The 23984-nt window shown below is 42.8% G+C and overlaps 1 protein-coding gene across 1 annotated transcript in view; it reads right to left on the bottom strand.

The window, feature by feature from the left end:
* LARGE1 (LARGE xylosyl- and glucuronyltransferase 1) overlaps positions 1 to 23984 on the bottom strand; it is a gene marked incomplete in the record, with an annotated part of 377692 nt that overhangs the window by 162596 nt on the left and 191112 nt on the right. Inside the window, 1 exon segment of the mRNA XM_034777934.1 lies at positions 15549 to 15672. Coding sequence (XP_034633825.1) covers positions 15549 to 15672 — 124 coding nt within the window.

Raw genomic sequence — 23984 nt, 5'->3', positions numbered from 1 at the left:
CAGGTTGTAGGGTGGAGATGCACTGTGAAATTGTCTAGAAGCATGGGAACCGATTTAAAATCTGTTTGAAGGCCCATCCAAATATCAATATACTCCTGATTGTAAGTGTTTAAAACTTCCCAGTGCTAAGGGTCATTAATTCTTCTGGATCCTTCTTACATATTAAGAGCGTGCTTCAACTGTGATCTCACTACACTAGCTTCTCACCTTTCCCCTTTGGTATATCACTATCTATATTAAAAAAACAGGGCAGTTTTCACATAGCAAGGTAAAACATGAAAAGGCAGACTTCATAAATAAATCCTAACACTAGCGTTGGGTTCAATGTAAGCATCCTAGGGAAAGGAAATTGAACTAGGATTTTAAGAACAAGAAGAGAATTACTGTACAAGCTAACATTCAAGAACACAGAGGAATGTCAAACCAAAATCACGTTGAGCTGTACAGATTTCTCTTATTCTCTAATTCATGTCTTGAGCATTGGAGACGTAGCTTCAGCAGCCAAACCTGCAGCCTGTTCTGTTATTTATTATTGGATAAGGAGGGGGATACAACTGTGCCTACAAGCTAAGCACTCACCTCTTCAGCCAACTGACCAGATAAGCCTGTGATGTCGATTCCTCTCCAAGCAATGCCTCTGCCCAAATAACCATAGCCAATTGCTATTTCCCTTGAGAGAACTTCTAGAATATGCAGTCTGGCTGCTAGAATCCTGTGTATCCTTTGAGTTTCCTTGGCAACCAGAGTGTAGCCCATATAGCAGTCTCTGACACATGTCCATTAAACTTCACACAGTAAACTACAATTTTTTACATGTTATTTAATGTAAATTCTTCCCTACGTCACTTACAAAGGGGCTATGCTAGAGTATCTATGGCAGTACAAAGAGCTTCCCTGTGTAGTGTTATAAAGCTTGAAAAGTGTTGGCCAATTGAGAGCTTTCAATGCTTACTCAGCCCTCAACACTTTATACTAGAAAAATGAAGCCTTCAATCTTTATTTATTTTTTCAGTGTATGCCGTGAGTAAGGCTAGGAGTCTGTCATGGATTCTGTGATTTTAGGTGACCTCCGCAACTTCAGCCCCGGGTGTTGGGGCTCGGGCTTCAACAAATCCATGAATTATTGTTTATTGCCCACGTCCTGTCCGTGACTTTTAATATAAGTACCCGTGACAAAATCTTAGCCTTAACCATAAGCCAAGAGCATTTCTAGGTGCATGAACAATACAATTTTAAATATCTCTCAGTAAATAAAAAGCTAAAACATTTCTCAGCCCCCCAAAAAGGCAGGGGGGAAGCTCTCAACTTTCTTCCTCAGAAAAAGATTGAGTATAAAGTTTGCAACAGGCCGGAATGTCAAAGTCAGGCTCTGTCAGGCTGCAGTGGAAAGCAAATTCTAGAACTCTCCACTGAAAATGCTGCCCTGCCCTAGCAGTACCATGCCTAAGGACTGTCAGCTCAAGTATCACAGATAATCTCAACAACCAGACTGGGATGTAAGGAAGGAACTGATCCCCGCTCAGGACACACTGATCAAGATTTTCAGAAATGGGAGTATGAATTGAAGCTCTTGAGTCCATTTGTAGGCACCTAATCAGTAAATGGCCTGAATTTCAAAAGTGCTGAGTGTCCAGCAGCTCCCACTGACTTCAACAGATGTGCAACATTTATGAAATTCAGGCTACTTACTTAGGGGCTTGCACATGGATTTAAGAGCCTAACTTTACATACTCATTTTTGAAAATCTTGGTCACTGAACACAAGACTTATAGGGTTTTATAAGTCAAAACAACTACACCTCTACCTCGATATAACGCTGTCCTCGGGAGCCAAAAAATCTTACCGTGTTATAGGTGAAACCGCGTTATATTGAACTTGCTTTGATCCACCGTAGTGCACAGTGCCCCCCAGAGCACTGCTTTACCACGTTATATCTGAATTCGTGTTATATCGGGTCGCATTATATCGAGGTAGTGGTGTATCATGAATTGCACCCAGAAATGAACTGCACTGCACTCTATGGAGCAGAGGTGCTGCTCAAAGCTACAAGTGCCACTAAGTAAACAAACAGCCACATTCTTTGCTAGCTGAAGTCTTCATGAGTATCCCATGAAGAGCAACTCAATCTACATATGAATTAGGAAATATTACTGGAAATTCTGATGTGAGTCAAACTATTACAATAGTGTGGTTTCATTAAACAAAACTACATTAGCTTGACATGACAGATATTTTGCTGGAGAAAATAGATAATTGTCTCCACACCTGTTTTGATTACACTATTGATAGCTTTGTTGCTGCTGTGCACGGAAATATATATATTTACCAGTTGGGGCTCTGGCAGCTAACCTGTATTTAGCATAGGGCTGTTAGAGCTGTGGTTATCAAACAGCTACTAAATTGGAGGAAAATACTGTTTGGTTTTTAGTGACCATCAATTTACTCAGCGGGGTCAGAAAACAACCTGAAATAGCAACACAAAGCTTAAAATGAAAGGGGGGGGGAGCAACAACAAAATCTAATTGTCAACCCTGGATGAGGACATTTCTTTATATAATTAACAGAGAAAGCTGGGCCATTTTCCTAATCACAGTGTTTTTAAATTCACATAGGGAGAAGCAGTTCTTTCTGCAGGGAATTTTTCCCATGCCCCTTCTCAGACCCATGAAAACATGCCTTGTACTCATGGTACTAATACAGATCAAGGCTGGCTCCACAACAGTCTCTCCTTCCCTACCACAACATCCTTCTGAGAAGGGGATTTTTTGGGGGGGGGAAGTGGGGGTGGTGGAGGGCTGATCTCACTCCTGCTACAAAACTCCTATTTCCTCCAAGGGGGACAGGAATTAAGATCAAGACCTTTGTCAAGACTGGGTTAATTTAGTATTTGTTAATAGACAAGGTTTGGGGTGGGAAGGTGAGAATTCGGTATGAGTGAAATTCATTCCTGTCCGGCACATATTTTATTAGTGTTTTTACAAGTAAGTTTAAAAATATGTAAAAAACCAGGAAAAGAAAAACCCGCTGAGAGATCAATTCTGTGTGAGTGAAGGGCAAAGAATGAAAAATATGATTATTGCCAATAATAATTTCACCAGGACAAGTGCCAGTATGACTCTCTTTGCAAGTCACCTCTGAAAATGCAGTGTCTTTGCTTAGTCCTTGTAGTATATTCAGCAAACATTAGCAAAAGGTCATGTTTCAATTTTAAATCCTATAACTTTAACCTTGAATCTGTTTTTTCACCGTGGATGATTCACAGGCAGCGATTATATTGATATTCCCCCCCCCCCATAACAGGTCCTTACTATTTATATGAATGGTTGTCAAGGAAACCAGGTGCCGAGGAAAGCTGTATAACTTGTCTAGATTTAGAATTTCTCATGCATGAGAGCACAATACAAAAACAGAAAAATAAATGACCCTGAAAAACCACCTCAGGAATACCTGGGCTTTCTGCAATTTTATTATTTTATAATTACTTTATTTTATTTATGTTGGGTTTTTTGTTATGACTCAGCATAAAGTTTGGTGACCTTAACAGAATTCTGACTTATCTCCTGCTTTGAGAAAAGATAATATCTCCCATACACATATGCAACAAATCTGGATACAACTAGTGATAGGCAAAACATTGAGATAAAAGTGGATGATTGTCTGAACCTTGGGGATGGGTAATGTAGATCAACTGCAGATACCATACAGCAAGATACAACTGGAAAGGAAGCTTCAGTATTAAATAACCACCAGCACCATGCAGTAAAGAAGAATAAATAACTGCAAATTAATTCTCATCTATTTGCAACATAAGGTAGCCTTACTGAAGTCTGGTTTTCCTTCATCTTCTCCAAATCTTTCCCCAGTACACACAAATCAGGTAAGTGAGGAGGAAAACTTGACTTAAGAATGCCTTTTCAGCACTGGCTTCTTTAGTAACAATATAAAGCAGAACTGTCAACAGTGGGCCATGGGAAAGCATGTACCCAATGTGCTTTAAATGTGCATAAAACTGCATATGGTCACCTTAAAATAAAACAGAGTTTTTCCTCTTTCCCCATCTGCAGTGGGGAGATAGCAGGCCCCACAGCATCTTCAGAGGGTCAGTAACAATGCTCTAATCTCCCTCATGTCATCTACAGGAGCCATCTCCCCCCCTCTCAGGTCTCCATCCTGATTTCCTCCAGAAGGTTTACACTTCTACTTCCTCATTTCCTCCCTCCAAACCTAAAAGTACCTAGCTGGTTCTCTCCCCTTCCACCTCTCTCTCACTTGCTTTCTTTCTGTCTCTCCCCCACCCCCGGAGGTTCTTTTCATCTCCCCCAGGATCTCTCGCTTTGTCCAAAGCCTGAGTAACCCCTTTGTTCTTCCCCAATTCTCAGTGGGAGATCACTAATGCCTACATTTGGGGAGCTGGAAAGGAGCAGCTAGCTACCTTTATTTGTTGCTGCACTAATACTTCCTGACCGCTCAGTCCCAACATGTTGAGACAGTAGGGTGGAGAAGGAGGAGGTAGGAGTTGTAGAGAGTGTCCCGAGAGGCCGGAGAGAGCAGTGTGATTTGCCAACCTCCCTCTCCTCATTGTCCAGAAATATCTGAGCATGCAGTTGTATTTTAAAGAAGCCTTATTGAGAGCACAAGAACAAACCATCCCGATGTTCAGAAAGAATAGCGAATATGGCAGGCAACCAGCTTGGCTTAACAGAAAAACCTTCAGTGAGCTTAAACACAAAAAGGAAGCTTACAAGAAGTGGAAATTTGAACAGATGACTAGGGAGGAGTATAAAAATATTGCTCGAGCATGCAGGGATGTAATCAGGAAGGCCAAAGCACAACTGGAGTTGCAGCTAGTAAGGGATGTGAAGGGTAACAAGAAGAGTTTCTATAGTTATGTTAGCAACAAGAAGGTGGTCAGGGAAAGTGTGGGACCTTACTGAATGGGGGAGGCAACCTAGTGACAGATGATGTGGAACAAGCTGAAGTACTCAATGCTTTTTTTGCCTTGATCTTCACAGATAAGGTCAGCTCCCAGACTGCTACACTGGGCAGCACAGGAAGGGGGGGAGGTGAGCAGCCCTCAGTGGTGAAAGAACAGGTTAAGGACTATTTAGAAAAGCTGGACATGCACAAGTCCATGGAGCCCGATGCAATGCACCCAAGGGTGCTGAGGGAGTTGGCTGATGTGATTGAAGAGCCATTGGCTATTATCTTTGAAAACTCGTGGCAATCGGGGGATGTCCCGGACGAATGGAAAAAGGCTAATATAGTGCCCATCTTTAAAAAAGGGAAGAAGGAGAATCCAAGGAATTACAGACCGGTCAGCCTTACCTCAGTCCCCGGAAAAATCATGAAGCAGGTCCTCAAGGAATCCATTTTGAAGCACTTGGAGAAGAGGAAGATGATCAGGAACAGTCAACATGGATTCATCAAGGGAAAGTCATGCCTGACCAATCTGATTGCCTTCTATGATGAGATAACTGGCTCTATGGATACAGGGAAAGCGGTGGACGTGATATACTTTGATTTTAGCAAAGCTTTTGATATGGTCTCCTACAATATTCTTGCCAGCAAGTTAAAGAAGGATGGATTGGATGAATGGAGTATAAGGTGGATAGAAAGCTGGCTAGATCGTTGGGCTCAACAGGTAGTGATCAACGGCTCGATGTCTAGTTGGCAGCCGGTATCAAGCGGAGTGCCCAGAGGTCGGTCCTGGAGCCGGTTTTGTTCAACATCTTCATTAATGATCTGGATGATGGGATGGACTGCACCCTCAGCAAGTTTGTGGATGACACTAAGTTGGGGGAAGAGGTAGATACGCTGGAGGGTAGAGATAGGATCCAGAGTGACCTAGACAAATTAGAGGATTGGGCTAAAAGAAATCTGATGAGATTCAACAAGGAAAAGTGCAGAGTCCTGCACTTAGGAAGGAAGAATACCATGCACTGCTACAGGCTGGGGACCGACTGCTAAGCGGCAGTTCTGCAGAAAAGGACCTGGGAATTACAGTGGAAAAGAAGCTGGATATGAATCAACAGTGTGCCCTTGTTGCCAGGAAGGCTAATGGCATATTGGGCTGCATTAGTAGGAGCACTGCCAGCAGATCAAGGGAAGTGATTATTCCCCTCTATTTGGCACTGGTGAGGCCACATCTGGAGTATTGTGTCCAGTTTTGGTCCGCCCACTACAGAAAGGATGTGGACAAATTGGAGAGAGTCCAGCGGAGGGCAGCGAAAATGATTACGGGGCTGTGGCACATGACTTATGAGGAGACGCTGAGGGAACTTGGCTTATTTAGCCTGCAGAAGAGAAGAGTGAGGAGGGGATTTTATAGCAGCCTGCAACTATCTGAAGGGGGGTTCCAAAGAGGATGGAGCTCGGCTGTTCTCAGTGGTGGCAGATGACAGAACAAGGAGCAATGGTCTCAAGTTGCAGTGGGGGAGGTCTAGATTGGATATTAGGAAAAACTATTTCACTAGGAGGGTGATGAAGCACTGGAATGGGTTAGCTAGGGAGGTGGTGGAATGTCCATCCTCGGAGGTTTTTAAGGCCCGGCTTGACAAAGCCCTGGCTGGGATGATTTAGTTGGGGTGGACCTGCTTTGAACAGGGGGTTGGACTAGATGACCTCTTGAGATCTCTTCCAACCCTAATCTTCTATGATTCTATGACTCCCAAAGCAGGCTGGAGATAAAGGGTGCAAACCACCTTTTTTTCTGGCAATCAACCAGGAAAAGCAGAGACATGGGAGAAGGGTTAGGTAAAAGGCCAGAAAACCTGAGCATCTCACCAAAAGCTGGAGGTAAGACAGAGCTGGCTCAAGTTTGTCCAGGCATCAAACACAATCCACGGCTGTCCTCTCCCTTCATCTCCATGCAAAGAAAAGACAGCTCAATTGCTCAACTGCATACGATAACTGATAGTGAACGAAAACAAGCAGTTTGTATTAATCCATCAGGGAGAATTCAAATCCATGAAAATATTATAATTGTAGGCTGTTTAAGGTTTTTAAGTACGCAAATACATGCTCATTAGCTGCAGCCATCAGAGGTTCTGGCAAGCTTCCAAGCAATTCTTGAGGTCACAGTGTGGAGCCATCCAATTTATATTTTGCATGATGTCAAGATATAAACAGGTATGTCACCAGGGTCCACTGACCAGAATAAAGCAAAATATGCTTTCCTCTATAATTGCACATTATTTATTATGCAAGGTCAAGAATACAATCAATCAGTCATGTATCAACATTATAGTTGAAGTGGGAGCTTCTGCTTTAGTAGATTTTTGGGCAAAAGTCTCATGAGCCTATATTAGGGTGTTAGAAGTGGGTAAAATAGCCTTACCTGAAATTAGTGGTGTTAGCCAAGAGATGCCTGTCATAGAAGTGACCATCTAAAATAATAGTGAGCATGTATTTTTTCCCTTTTAAGATGGGAGACTCTAATGTGTGTCTCATATAGGACAGAATCTAGTGGGATGCAACTGGTAAGAGGTGCAGAAGAAACTGCTCTAAGGGAGAAGGTGCTCATATGGAGCTAATGGCAGATTGATGACACCACGATAACTCTGATGGAGTGATCAAATAGATAATCTGTCTTTATCTGTAATTTTTGTATTCAGAAGGTAATTATCACAGATTTCTACCCACCCCCGCCTCTTTACTTTTAGGTTTTTGCTCCCAGAACATGACTAGAGGGACTTCAAAAGCTCAAAATTCAGTATCAGTAACAGTCTCAACAGCAGGTGGCACACACTTGCCTGCTGGTGAGGAATAAACGACTTATCCCGTTAGGAACCACCAGTTCTTTTATTTTTAGCAAAAGCTAAGTATTAGCAGAAAAATAAATCATTCCGATCCCTGCAGGGATAGAAGACAGGTGAGTGGGGAATCTATTACATTGAAACTACTTCTTTAAGAGCTCAAGAATTACAGGAAAGATTTTTATTTTTTTCCAACAGTAACTATGATAATAGATGCTCATTCTTGGAAACTAAAAGCTCCAGGAATGCAGTCTGGGGAAAAAACACACTAATAATGAATAAAACTTATTATAGTTATGAGCAAGCAACACCAACAATAACCCAAAGAGGCACTGAATGTAATGGTACAGAAATGTATTATTTTTTTGTTTTCAATAGAAAGAGACAAGATCTCTCACAAACAATACAGAACTAACTAGAGAAACATTCTGAATAAAATAAATACATAATGGGGGTGAGAGAGTAGAGCTCCGCCAAACCAAGAAACAACAAGCTGGATCCTAACGACGACAATTCACAGCAGTTGAGGATCAGGCCCAGATTCTGTAATAATGGCAGGACAAATATAACTTCAGATTGCAACAAAGTCCCAGGAGTAATGTTTTGATAGCGCATTTAAAGGAAAACTCCAAGTATCTGCCTGCAAATATCCTGGATAGTAACTAATCTGGGGCTGGCTAGGATCATTGGCATGACTCTGAATACATGTACCTTAGCGTAGTATTGTATTTTATCCTTACCTAAGGAATAACAAAGGAGAAATGCAGTCAGATAGACATCATGATATAGTTCTTAAAGAGTCAGTTAAAACAATAAAACTGGATAGATATTCTAATGGCTTTTACCTTCTCTAGACAGAAGCTAAGGGGTCCATTCAGTTGTGGAAAACAGTTGCATGAGAAAAGGCACAAGCACGTGAGAAGATTAACAACAAATTATAATACACTATGTTGAAATTTCATCACCAGCTTTGGAGGAGTGAGTCCTATGCACTATCTTGTCCTCGTGACACTTACTGTAGATGGAACAACCACTTGAGTTTGAAGCCTGTTTACTGTGAAAACTGATGTCACTGCCACTAGTAATATAACTTCACCTTAGGAACTCAAGCTCCCTGATATCAAGAGGCTCAAAAGAAAGCTTTGTTATCATGGCAAAGACTATATTTGTGGGGTGGCCCGTAAGTAATAGACTTCTCATGAACTTCAGCACTAAAGCAAGTACACAAACCCAAAGTTAGGAGGACTGTCTGTAACCCATACTGACATAGATATTGAAGATGTGGAAAGACTGAATTTGGTCCATCACACACGGATGCACTGTCAGAGATATGTTGCGGCTTGTAACCACTGAGACCCTAAATGCTCTGGGAAGGTGTCTCATTAGGAGGCAGGTAGGTCATGGGTAAAATTAGCAGCATTTCATCATGTGACTGAATGCTCGTAGCATGGTCCTTCCTGATTCAGTCTGTCTCTTTATTATCCTCTCCGTACAATGCAAGGTATCTTGGACTCTTGAAGGGAAAAGGAAACATCCATGCCTGCAGTGCTTCTATATATTGCAGTTGTTCGTCAGAAACAAGCTAGGACCAAGCACTTTAGGATGCTTTCTAAAAACTTCAGGACCCTGGTAGTGGTTTAGGCTTTTACTTGGATTCCTTCCAGTCTGCCATCTTAGCTCAGCCTATCAGGTGGACATGGCAATATATTCACTCCAGTTCTTTGTAAATCCACTAAATAAATATATGGAGATATACCCATCTTATAGAACTGGAAGGGACCCCACAAGGTCATTGAGTCCAGCCCCCTTCCTTCACTAGCAGGAGCAAATACTGATTTTGCCCCAGATCCCTAAGTGGCCCCCTCAAGGATTGAACTCACAACCCTGGGTTTAGTAGGCCAATGCTCAAACCACTGAGCTATCCCTGGTATCAGTCCCCAAAAGAAATACCTTGAACTGTGAAATGCCATCCCACTATCACTAATGTGACAGGGAGGTATCCCTTAGACACATGTAACAGTCTACATGATCCAGAAAGCATAGCTAATATTTCTCTTTCCAGCTCCTCACCCATTAGTGGCAAGAAAAGAACCGATGGCTGAAAAAGGGCTGACCTTTATCTCTTATCAGCAGTTATAGGAGGTACACACCATTCACTGAAGAGCTCCACATTTCAAACTATATTACAGGCGTTCCCTCTGAGTCGTGCACTAGGAGAATAAATCCAAGAACAGGGATCTACTATAATACTTACATTTGAGAAAAAAATGTGTTCAATACAGCAGATCCCTGATTCAGAAGCAATAAGCTCCCATAGAATGCAGTTGCAGTACTGGAAAGCACCACATATGTAGCAGTCATTTCTGAGCACTTTCTCTTTACAGCATGTGGGTTTGGATCCTTTTCATAAAACTGGATTATTTTTTCTGGAAAAATCTCATGTGCAGTCATTTGTCTTTTCTCATCCCCCGGTAAAGTTCTTGGCTTGAGATGCTGCATATCTTGGTACCATAACGGCAAAACTGAAGTATGGAATACCAAAGAGGAGTCTATGCTGTTGAACTGTCAGAAAAGAGTATGGTGCATATGTGTGTGTAGTGCACACGTGGTGGTGATGGGGAAGCTTGGTTCATTATTTACTCAGTCTATGCATGAAAGAAAGGAGAATGGCAAGAGTAGCTTACCAGTGAGGGTGCAATGGGGGCACTGATTTCCCTTTGGTTCCATAACAGAAGGAGCCCCAAAGGGTGCTCACAATTTCTACAGTGGTAAGGTACAAAAACGAACAAAAGATCTCAAGCAGGTGCCAGTAGGGAGCATTAATTGGCATATTGGGCTGGGCACAAGCCTTTACTTTTGAAACTCTGGTTCAAATTCTGACTTGGGACATTGGTGACAATTAGTTTGGGAGTCTCTTAATTCACTTCTGTGAATAGCCCAAAAACTCTATATCACAACACAGTACAGTTAGCAGTCTTTGCTCAGGACAGGCCCCAGGCAGGAGTATTAGGGGTTGTTGCAGGTCAGCACTGGGGTATACTGGCAGAACTCTGTGGGGAAATGCTGCACTCAACATCTCAAATTGACTCATAACGTTTAAAAAAAACAAGGTTCCATGACACAAAGCTCTGTTGTAGCAGTTTGTCTTGCTTTTCTGGTGGTCTGCTCCCCTTCCAGAGACAAGATTACAGGGAAAGCTGCTCGTAGTGCACTCACCCACTTCTAGCAACAGGATTGTAGGCACATGGGTATTTCTGGAAGTCTTCTCCAGCAGCAGCAAAAGCGATCCATGCGACTGACAGTCCAGTCATTTCTGGTCTGTCTTGCTGGATTCCCCCTTGTTTCATTGCAAGTCTTGTATTGAACAGAAGAAATCTCAAGACCCACATTCAATGTGCTTTTATCTTAGTTTTTTTACCAAAATTCAGGGTCTAAATCATGATGGAAAACATTTGAATTTTTAATTTATTATTTTGCATGGACTGGTTTGTACCACAAAGAAATTGGGACGACAGAGGAAGTAGCACTTAGGCTACTGAGTATGCATGAATAGATCTTCTGGGAGCTCTGTTGTGCTACAGATTTTGAATTACCATCCATTTTTTAGTGGACACAGATTCCCTCCCAACTAGTTTGCTGGGAAGAGACATGGCCTTCAAAAACTAGTTTGCTTAAACCCAATCTGTAGCAATGAAAGACAAAGGAAGGAAAACAGTACAGGAAGTTTAACATGATAGGAATGTATTAACCATAAACATTTTTCATAACCTGAATTTCCTGATTAAGGGTGTCTAATGTTAAAAATTTGTAACAAACAACGCCAGATTAGTGTGGGACAGAAATAAATCCAGATCTAAAATAATGTAAGGCTAGTGGTAGGCATCCATTTCCATAGAGTTTCTCTTACACAGATTCTATTTTCATGGGTCTGAGATCTCTGTTTTGTTTTGCTTTTTCTTTATCATCCCTTAAAAGGAAAAGGCTCAGGGGAAGGAGGAATAGATGTATAATAGAGAACCATATACACAGCTGTGCCACATTACAAAGTCAAATCGCTGCGCTCCAGATTTAAAAAGGAGTGTTTGAAGTATTCACAGTAGCAGGATGAAACCAGATTTGTGGGATTTTTGGGAGTAGAAAATCTGGATAATCAGTGGTCTTTGCTTTCTTTTTTTATCCCCTTCTTCTTGCAGCGTAGGCCTGCAAGCTTCTCTAAAACCTTAACAGAGATGTCATCTAGTCAACAGCCTGAGTTTCACTCCCTTCCTCTGGGACACTACTTGCTGTAACTCTAAGGAAAATAATATACATTTTAGAATCTGCCAAATGTTCTAAGTCCCAAATTCTACTTTTTTAAAGTATATAATCTGGTAGGGAGTGTTCTCTGAATCCTAAACAGCTGTTTGAAAACAACATTGCACTGCTGAGAAATTCATCTCAAAAGACACTATTTATATAGGACCTAGGCAAAACAATCCCCTTCTGTTGGCTCAGCAGAAGCAGTCAAGAACCAAAGACTATTCTCAGGACTTTGTGAAAAGGCTTGTGGAAGCATCATGGATGAAGTAAACAAAAACTCCTAACTCCTGCTCTATTAGGAATAATGGGTGTGTATGTCCCTGTTTACCAAATGGAGAAAGGGCAAAGACAGAAAAATTTAATTTCTGAGCTGCTAACATGGTGCTACAAAACACAGCGAATAAAAGGAAAAATATAAAAAAGATACTTAACAGCATCTTAAAGCTGGCTGTAAAACTTCAGCAATTGGGACTCACATAGGAACTGAATGATTTCAATGGAACAGTAGAGGGTCATTAAAAGCAAACATAATACACACTCTATCGTGCATATGCCATTTCTGATAATGGTACAACTGGTAGCAAATTTTTCCACAACCCGCATATGCTTTCCTAATACTGACCAAGGTAATAAGGTTCCCACAAGTACGGTGAAAAACAAACTCAAACAAGTCATGCCAAATTCACTACTGAGATTACCTCAGAAACATCAGAGTAGCCTTTTATTGCCCCCTCCAGAAAAGGCCAATTTGTTGAAACCAAATGTTCTGCAGAAATGTTTCGGTTTCAACAAACTTCTGTGGAAACGCAAGGCAGGGTTCCATCGGAAACCTGGCGGGCTGCTGGGGAGCTCACAGTGCCAGGGCACACAGCTTCCAGTCAGCACTGCCATGCTGACTCTCTCAGAGTAAGCCTGGCAGCCCGGCGCTAGCAGGGGGTTCACAATCTAGGCTCCTTGCTCGGCAGCAGGGTACCTGGAAGCCCAAGCTCAGGATGGTGCTCTCAGGGCTTCCTTACTCCCTGCTCTAGAGCCAGGACTCTCAGGGCTTTCAGGCTCCCTGCTTTTTGCAGGGGAACCCCCTAACTTTGAGGGGCAGCCTGAGGAGTCTTCTAGTGCTGGGAAGCATCTGACTGCTCCATTTCATGTAGGAAAAAATCAAAAGGAAATGTTTTGATTTTTCTGAAACAAAAACGTTTTGGAATTTCTGTTCCATAGAATATTCTTAGTTTCAACCTGCTCTTCCTCAGAAACATGCTGGTACATCCTACTGCAAACTTGGCTGAAACTTGCAGGAGAATCTGGATATGATTCAGCATTATACGTGCCATGGGTTGTACCCACCCCTTAAAACTCCACTGATATCAATGACTCTTTGCAGTCACGGGGTCTGGTTCTGTGCTGTCACATTCACCCATGTTGAGTATTATTATTTCATACTCTGTGCCTAGGCTCCCTGAGTCCTAGAGTCTATGAATCTATGAATCTAACTAGCTCAGAACAGACCCAAAGGATAATGAGGAAAGGACTAGCAGATCAATCTTGCCCAATTGAGACGCTGAACAGTACTGTTTATGCCCTACCATCTACTATCGGGGACATATAATATACCTACATACAAACCACAACATCCTTTTCTGCAATGAATGTTCACAGCACTAAAGAAGGTATCTAGCTACCTAAGTTGATATCATGTGGAAAAGATATTAAAATAATGAAAACAGCAATAAACAAAGTTTTGCTCAAGGATCATCTTCACGTTTACCATCTCTTTCCACAACATTTTGTTCTCAAGATCCTAGCAAGTGGAGTGCTTTGATTTTACCTTAATTAGTTCAGCAATTTGCTAAAATTTGTTTTTCCCTTTCTACAGAGTCTTGATCAAGTTTAGCAACGAGTAGATTGATATGCTATACAAATTACTGCCACCATCTCCAAATCCTAAATTTTGAATAGCGGGATCTACCTGCACAGCTGAAAAACATGCAGCTCTGAAACTCAATGTTGAACCTCTGTGATCTAATTAAAACTCTGTAATTCTGCTATGGAAAGATGATTACTTTATGTTTGGAATAAGTGATTTTATTTATTTTTTTACAATGACAGAGCCTTCCTCATAATTATTCCTTTTGAAAGGCAGTCCAGACAAAGCAGCAAATTATTTCTAAAAAATTATCAATACACCTCAGAATGTGTGCTGTTATGGTGTCTCCACTGCTTAATTTGTAATGAAATAGGTGCCAGGGCCCTAGCAATTAGGTACTGGAGCTCAAACACATTTTTTACTTTCATAACTGATGAGGCAAGCCCAGAGGTGCCAGGGCTATAGACTGCCAAGCCTAGAGGTGCTGGGGTTCAGCCCTGGCACAAATTAAGCACTGGATGTCTCAGACTATTACTATGACTTTTGTCGTGCACGTTTTTAGTCAATTTCATGGCAGAGATACAGGGAAAAATCTCAGTCATTGAAAGGTTACATCCCAAGGTGAGGTGGGGGAGGAGGAGGAACAAACCCACTCTGCATTCACCCTGTAACAGTGTCCCGCAGGGCTGAGCCTGGCTCCCCATTCTGGGTGTTGTGACTTTGGGTGGTAGGTTGCAACACCGATCAAGTTTGGCCCGTGCACCCTTCCATCTCCATCTAAGGAGGGGCAGACATGTCAAACCTACTTTGTGCTGTGACCACATGGACCAGGTCGCAACACCTGGAGCGGAGAGCCAGACCCACAGGAGCTGTTGCTGCTGTGGGAGGTCTCAAACATTATTAAAATTCACAATTACCATGAACACTGTGACCTCCATGCCAAAATCATAGCTGAAGGCCTTGTCTACACTTACCGGGGGATCAATGCACGGTGATCGATGCATTGGTGTTCGATTTAGCGGGTCTAGTGAAGACCCGCTAAATCAACTGCAAATTGCTCTCTTGTCGACTCCTGTACTCCACCTGAACGAGAAGCGCAAGGGAAGTCGACGGGAGAGTGTCTCCTGTCAACATAGCGTAGCGTGGACCCCGCAAGTAAGTAGATCTAAGTATGTTGACTTCAGCGACTTTATTCATGTAGCTGAAGTTGCATAAATTAGATCGATCTCCCCCCCCCCCGGAGTGTAGACAAGGCCTTACTAATACACATGCCTCAGGAGTGCTAGGAGGCTGAGTGCTTACAGTACGAGAGGCTTAAGATTCCATCTGTTCTGCAAGAAAGCTGTGTTGCTTTTACAGGGAAGAAATTTTATTCAATGTAATTCATCTTGAAGGACAAGAAATCTTCTGCAAGGCAGGTAGAATTTTAAGGCTCCTGGACTAGATGTGGCACTAATCACACAGTGTGCTAGTTGTAATACTTTGGGCAACACAGAGAGTTCTGGTTAGTTCTGAGTTCTCAAACACACAAGCTGGAATTCTTGTCAGCCAATCAGAATGCTACCTCAAAACCAGACAAATCAAGTAGAAATAAAAAAAAAAAAACAGTTTGAGTTTGTTTTGTTTTTCTTTACCTTGAGCTCATCTGCATCATAGAAGTCTATGCGCACAGCAGGGACCATCCAGGTCTGGAAGAGAGTCGCCAGGATCTGTTTGGCAATAGCATCTGCAATGAGGTGGAAGTGAAGAGGGTTTCGCCTGATATAAAAAGGGAGAGAAGGAGATATAGAAACCTTTGAACCAAGCTCCAATTATAAGCAAAGGACACCAAAATCTACAAAACTTTACCCAACTCTACTGTAGCATAACATACAACACCTAGCACAACGGAGTCCAAGTCCAGGTCCAGGGCTGAGGCTCCTAGGTGCTACCACAATCCACATGTATTAATTAATAATCACAGAAACACAGGATCAGCTTTTCAGCAGAATGTGCATCGGTGTGGTTCTATTTACTTCAATGGAGCGATGCTAATTTACACCAGCTGAAGATCTAACCTAAAAAATCCAATTCGGTCTTCTAAAAGAAAACAGTCCCCTTTTGGGGACCTGAACTGACAAGGTGATTGCATTTACTCTTCTGGGTTACCCTGGTGGTCTCTCTGTGTGATGACAATACTTGCCCCCGGGGAAGCAGGGAGATGAGAGGTTCAAACCCCCCCCCCCCCAAAAACCCCAAATAAACATGGTGGTCTTCCAGTCCCATTGCACCTGCACACACCATTGATTCAGAACACGTCCAGTAACGCTTGGCAGAATTCATTTTTTTTTAAATTTCAATGGAAAAAAATCAATTTTTATTTTCAACACTTCCCCCCCCATTTTTATCAATTTTAATTTAATGCAAGTTTCTTCAGAGTGTCTGCGGCCTCCAACTGCAGGGAAAGCCACCTGGCTTCTGAATGGCTCCTTTCAAGGGCTCGCACTCCTTCTTCTCGTAGTTCTGGCTAGGGGTCTCTACTCTGCCCTACCAGCACCGCAGCCACCTCTTCTACACACACCTTGCGCCTGCGGGGATCATGTGTCAGTGGCTCCACAGTCATGCAGAGAGCCCTCTGCAAGCCCACTGTCACAGAAGTAAGAGGGGGTCCTGGTCAATACCCCCAGCTGGTGAGTGAGAGAGCAGATCCGTGACAGTGGGGCTAAAGAGGGCCGCTATGCTGCCACAGAGCTGGTGACACCCAATCCCTGCAGGCACAAGGTGAGCCGACAACAGACTGATTTTTTTTTCATTGATTGCAATGTGTCCACTGACATTGACGTTGACTGACCTTTATCAATTGAAACTGAATCCTGCCAAGCCGAGGTACAGCCTAGTCATCAATGCTAGGAGAACCTGGAGCTAGCTATCCCATGCCAATGCCCCTCAGCTACTAACAATGAAAGGTCTCAAGAAATTGATTGACTGGGTATTGTAAACCCCCTCGTGCCCCTACCCCTATAAAGAAGGAAGGGTTGGAGGAAACCAGACACAAAGAGAAAATTTTGTTTAAAAATATGTCCAACTCGGATTCACACTAGGATTCATATAAACAAGGCTTAATCAAATGCATCCAACCAGGATGAGCGATGAATCAGAGCCAACCTGAGTTAAAGGTTTGATAAAGCTTACCGAACGCTTTCACTGCAATAGGAGCTGTGACATTACAAACGCGATGGTTAAATCACCTCTCTTTGCTTCCCTCTTTGGGGGAGGGAGAGTAACAGCCTGATCTTTATTCAACTTCCGTGGTAGGAGTATGGAGACCTGTCATTGGAATTTAGCAATGATTTGTAGTAAGAAGGGGTACTGCATATTTATCCATAGGCTGGCAACTTCGCCATCAGCAAAGAGGGATGGGAATTTGTGAAAGCCACTAAGAAGACAGATGGTCCATTTAGCCCTTAGCATCAGCACAACCTTCTTTTGATCCCCTGGGAGGCATAATGGAGTCTCATTTATGTGGAATTTATAAAAGTAAATGGGTGCACTTGTCAAAGGACATTTTTCATCTACAATGGAGGAACGTTTAATTTCAGATGCTGGGGAAGGTAATGGTTGCTACTAAAATCTGCAATGTGAATAAGAATTTGGGGAACCTATGTATGTTTGGGCCCAGGCACGTCTAAGATGGTCCATTATACTTTGCTTTGGTTTCACCCAAAAGGTCAAGTGTCTTCTCTTTCCCTATTCTCTGCCCTAGAGAACAATCTGTCCATTTTTTATTGTCATTCCCTTTCTGCTCTAAGGAAGATCATTCAGTTTTTCCTCAATGAACACAGTCAATCAAAAGAGTGTGAAAATGTATACAATGAACAGGATATAAAATGGCAGCACGTGTTCCAGCAGAAAAAGACAATCATAGTGACATTAGGTGTCAGCAACGGTTTTGCAGTGCCTCAGACACAAACTTTCTGCATGTGGGGTCCGAGCCAACACTCATTGAAGTCAATGGAGTCATTCAGTGGAGATGTGGATCATGTCACCCGTTTGAGAAAGAGGTATAAAGAGTACAATTAGCAGTATAACAAGTGGCTGTACAACAAGATGGTGGGATAATTTCAGAGCTCTAACCTCACCCAATCTGAATTCAACAACATCAAACAAATTAAACTATAGTGGCCCCCAGTGTAGAGGAATTGAGAGTGTTTTAGCCTTTAGCATGCCCTGGGGCAGGGAGAGACTGGGGAAGGAATTCAGCCATTTGCCAGCTGCTGAGTATCCTATTAGCAAACCAATGTGGCAACAGTAATATGTCTAGATCTGCTTCACTAAACCAGCACGAAAGGAGAGGATGACACCATGGGTCATCTAAATTCCCCAGTAAGAGAAAACAGGTAGTTTGCCAAGAAAATCTGAGAACAACAGAGATTAAGAAAAGTATTTCACTGGCAGAGAAAAGTCCAGAGGAAACATAGTACAAAAGCAGTAAATCTGGGAACAGACAAAACAATATGTCAAGGTGTGTTGGTAAGAGTGAAAATTCCATAGGCCCTTCTGTCCTGCAGTAGTTGAGATCGATCTCACTTTGGACATCTAATGTAGTTTTTGCAGATATCTCCCAGTTGCTTTTGTTTTGTAGCCTTACAGGGCCATTGATTCATATATCTCAAATTGGACTGGGAAAGGAATAAAACTGAGGAAAACAAACAAACAAAAAGTTTCCCTTTACTTTAAAGCATGAGCTAATAAAATAAAATTACACCAAATACTAATAGATGAAATAAAGCAACAAAAAGGAAAAACATAATTTTTATATAAAGACATTCATATGTTTGGAGGCATTTCATACTCATTCAAATGACCCAATGTCATTTGAATGACTTAAATAAAAGTAGCTAGGTTACATTTTCTTTAGTTTAGCTCCTCCTGGGAAAAAAGGAGTAGCTGTCCTACTCAAAAACCTCTTTCAAGATGTTAGATCACAGTGAAGATTCAGCCGGAAGGAAGGTATGTGTCAGAGGCAAAATAGGGGCTTAACAATTATGTTCCTAATACAGATCCCAGTGACCTGCTGACAGATACAACTGAACGGTATACTAGCCAAGGCATGTCTTCAGTGAGGTGATTTAATTATGTAATCAATTAGGCCCAGATCTACAAATAGACTTAGGTATTCCAATGCCTCACTTTTAGGCACCTAGGAAAATCACAGGAACAACTTCCCCAGCTTTGTGGATTGCTCTGGGGATTAGGCAGAAGACAGGCATCCTGATGCCCACAGTGAAGCATGCCCAGAAGCAGAAAGATAGGCAACTAGGGAACTTTTATTGCAATACCATAGGCGCCAGGTGAGTTTAGGCACCTACTGGATTCAGCAGCCAAGCCAAGCAGGAGCTGTGTGTATTGCAGTCCTACCTATAAATAAGACTTAGACACCTAAGATCCTTTGTATATAGGGGCCTTAGAGACTAGGTGAAACTGTAAATAGTTCATAGCAATGACCAAACCCCACCAAGAATCCCTTAAGAAGAAAATCAAGGAAAGTGTGGGCCCCTTACTGAATGAGGGAGGCAACCTAGTGACCGAGGATGCGGAAAAAGCTAATGTACTCAATGATTTTTTTGCCTCTGTCTTCACAAACAAGGTCAGCTCCAGATTGCTGCACTGGGCAGTACAGTATGGGGAGAAGGTGACCAGTCCTTTGTGGAGAAAGAAGTGGTTCGAGACTATTTAGAAAAACTGGACGTGCACAAGTTCATGGGGCCGAATGCGCTGCATCTGAGGGTGCTAAAGGAGATGGCGGGTGAGATTGAAGAGCCATTAGCCATTATTTTTGAAAACTCATGGCGATCGGGGGAGCTCCCAGATGACTGGAAAAAGACTAATGTAGTGCCCATCTTTAAAAAAGGGAAGGAGGAGGATCCGGGGAACTACAGGCCAGTCAGCCTCACCTCAGTCCCTGGAAAAATCACGGAGCAGGTCCTCAAGGAATCAATTATGAAACACTTAGAGGAGAGGAAAGTGATCAGGAACAGTCAGCATGGATTCACGAAGGGGAAGTCGTGCCTGACTAACCTAACTGCCTTCTATGATGAGATAACTGGCTCGGTGGATGAGGGGAAAGCAGTGGATGTGTTATTCCTTGACTTTAGCAAAGCTTTTGATACGGTCTCCCACAGTATTCTTGCCGCCAAGTTAAAGAAGTATGGGCTGGATGAATGGACAGTAAGGTGGACAGAAAGCTGGCTAGATCGTCGGGCTCAACGGGTAGTGATCAACGGCTCCATGTCTAGTTGGCAGCCGGTTTCAAGCGGAGTGCCCCAAGGGTCGGTCCTGGGGCCGGTTTTGTTTAATATCTTTATTAATGATCTGGAGGATGGTGTGGACTGCACTCTCAGCAAGTTTGCAGATAACACTAAACTAGGGAGGCGTGGTAGATACACTAGAGGGTAGGGATCGGATACAGAGGGACCTAGACAAATTAGAGGATTGGGCCAAAAAAAACCTGATGAGGTTCAACAAGGACAAGTGCAGAGTCCTGCACTTAGGACGGAAGAATCCCATGCACTGCTACAGACTAGGGACCGAATGGCTAGGTAGCAGTTCTGCAGAAAAGGACCTAGGGGTCACAGTGGATGAGAAGCTGGATATGAGTCAACAGTGTGCTCTTGTTGCCAAGAAGGCTAACGGCATTTTGGGCTGTATAAGTAGGGGCATTGCCAGCAGATCGAGGAACGTGATCATTCCCCTTTATTTGACATTGGTGAGGCCTCATCTGGAATACTGTATCCAGTTTTGGGCTCCACACTACAAGAAGGATGTGGAAAAATTGGAAAGAGTCCAACGGAGGGCAACAAAAATGATTAGGGGTCTGGAGCACATGACTTATGAGGAGAGGCTGAGGGAACTGGGATTGTTTAGTCTCCAGAAGAGAAGAATGAGGGGGGATTTGATAGCAGCCTTCAACTACCTGAAGGGGGGTTCCAACGAGGATGGAGCTCGGCTGTTCTCAGTGATGGCAGATGACAGAACAAGGAGCAATGGTCTCAAGTTGCAGTGGGGGAGGTCCAGGATGGATATTAGGAAAAACTATTTCACTAGGAGGGTAGTGAAACACTGGAATGTGTTACCTAGGGAGGTGGTGGAGTCTCCTTCCTTAGAGGTTTTTAAGGCCTGGCTTGACAAAGCCCTGGCTGGGATGATTTAGTTGGGAATTGGTCCTGCTCTGAGCAGGGGGTTGGACTAGATACCTCCTGAGGTCCCTTCAAACCCTGATATTCTATGATTCTATGATCAACTGAACTGTATCTAATAGATAATAATTGAGCCAGATTTAATAAGTAATAACAAACTCAAATCTAACAAAACATTGCTTGAGCTCATTCCATCCACCTTTGAATCTAGTCATTATTTTTTTCCCCAACATTAAACTACTGGATGTGGGGGGTTGTGTTGTGCGCATATGGACATTTGTGGGAGAAAGCAGCATCCCGACTCACTCTGAACTCCTTCTGGAACTCTAAGGCCATTGTACGGGCATTACTTGGGGACAGAGTCTTTGACCAGATGTGGTGGCTGGACCTTTTCAAGGACTATAGGCTATGGGTTTCTGTGGAGCGTTTGTGAAATGGGTTCATAAAGCTCTATGATAAACCAAACTCCACTGTAAGAGTCAATGGTTTGAACACAGAATCCTTCTCATTACCAGAAGGCATGAGGCAGAGCTGTCTTCTTCCCCCATTATTATTTGCCAGTGTTATTGATCTACTAGCTGTAAGAATTTTGAACAACTCCACAAAAAGTAAAATTTCATTATTCTCAGACGATGTTTTTATGTACCTTTTGGAATCAATGAAATCTATTCCAACACTGAGACTGGTCTTTTTCCAATAAGGAGAAACTTTGGGCAAAAAGTATACAAATCTGAAAGAGAGGGTTTCACCTCACTCAGTGGGAAGAGGAATCAGCTGAGAGCTGGCCTTCACATACTTTTGGCAGTGTGTGGTTTGGAGGGATGTTTGTGTATGTGTGTGTGGGGGGGTGGGGGCATCCATCTGTCAAAATGAGGCTGATGGGGGAGGGCACTCACAGTGGGCAAGGACGGTGAAGAGGTTTAAGTGGTAGCTGGAAAGAGTGGAAGTTGGGGGTGGGACAGTTATGTGTATGGAAAAACTGGGGGAAATTGTACTCTAATTACAAAATAATGTGCTCTTGGCAAGTTATTTTGTTATTTTTGTATGTCTGTCTTGTCTTTCAAAATGCAAACTCATCAGAGCAGGGACTGTCTTCTACTCTATATTTCTACAGCACATGGCACAATGGCATCTGGTTGGGGCCTTTAGGCACCACCAGATGCAAAATAAATAATAAAATGCTAATTAAAGAGTCTGTCCCTCATTCTTGTGTCAGATTCAGGAGACAGCTTTCTTGGGGGCTGGTCCAAGTCTCTGGTCTGAACTCCCCCAGAAGTCAGGACCATCACAAACCTCACCATCTTCTGATCCAAGTGCAAGGCACACTTCTTCAACCTGCCTTCACTAACACACACAGCAGCATGTACATTTCACAAAACAAAACAAAATTAAAATCCTACCCTACACACACAATTGCCCCCGTCCCCACCCCCACACGGGGGCCTGGCTGAGAGCAAGAATAAACGACATTTTAATCGTATCACTTAATGAACTATTGGAAGATGCTCAGATACTACAATGATGAGGGAGGTATAAGAACCTGAATAAAATAGGACTAGAGAGGCCTTAAGCTATCCATGGATGAAGATTCCTTATAATACATCACATCTGCAGAATTTAAATTTGTGGATTTGTGAACATTAAAATCTTTATTAAAACTTTAAAATATTTTCATGTAAACTAAGTTATTATTGCATTGATCCTTGTCTTTTTTATTTTTAATATTATTTACTGTAAATGTAAAATATTTATATTGAAGTGATCATTTTGCCCAATGAGCAGTTACTTTTCACTTTCTCTCCCCGTCCCTTCCTCCATTTAGTGATGGCTTTAGTGTTCTGCACATTTCCTGCTGCTCTAGAAACCATAGGGACTGTCTATCCTTGAACGATTATTTAAAAAGAAAACAGCACTCATTTGACTCCGGCCAGTGGGTAGAAAGATAGTAACATTATAAATAATCCTCACCGTGAATAAGCTGGGACATCTATTTACTTTTTTAAAATTAATGCATGCTGCTGGCTGAGTCCGTCGTACTCAGAAGCGTGACTGGCATAAGGTTAGCAGTACAGCATCTCCCAAAAGGGTTTGTCTTGTTTAGTAAAAGTGGTCCAGTTTAGGTCTGGTTCAGCTAGCATGCTAATTCCACGTTTCCTAAATTTAACCTTTTTTTCTAGATGAGATGCAGGGTAACAGCTTTAGCTTGATTTTTAGCTAGTGGAAACACACAAGTCATGACACGCAGATCCACCCTGCATAGAAACAACCCCTCTTATTAGGAACCAAATTCTAAAACCTGCACAGAGAGGGGACAGGAAGGTCTGCAAGGGCTCCCTTTCTCATCTTGCTGAACAAGCAAGCAGTTGATCTGTCCCCCTAAATATCAACTGAGGCCAGGGCTACCTATGCAGAGACCCATGCCTTAGCAGCACTCCTTGGTCAGGTCACAGCTGGAGTAACTTTTGGGGGGGTTCAGGAGGAGGTAAAAAGAAAAATTGGATATTTTCAGCTGAAAATTAGTTTAAACTTAAGCCAAGGTTCATTACATTGTCCTCTGCATGTAAACAATGCTGTCTTGGGGTACATCTACACTACCCGCCGGATCGGCGGGTAGTGATCGATCTATCAGGGATCGATTTATCGCGTCTAATGTAGACGTGATAAAATCGATCCCTGATCGCTCTGCTGTCGATTCCGAAACTCCACCGCAGCGAGAAGTGGAAGCGGAGTCGACGGGGGAGCGGCAGCGGTCGACTCGCCGCCATCCTCACGGCCAGGTAAATCGACCTAAGATATGCCGACTTCAGCTACATTATTCGCGTAGCTGAAGTTGCGTATCTTAGGACCCCCCACGTCTCCCCAATGTAGACCTAGCCTTGGAAACGGGCATACGTT

Source organism: Trachemys scripta, chromosome 1 (genome assembly GCF_013100865.1).
Source record: "Trachemys scripta elegans isolate TJP31775 chromosome 1, CAS_Tse_1.0, whole genome shotgun sequence".
Taxonomy (NCBI): domain Eukaryota; kingdom Metazoa; phylum Chordata; order Testudines; family Emydidae; genus Trachemys; species Trachemys scripta.
This window is presented reverse-complemented; position numbering and strand designations above follow the sequence as displayed.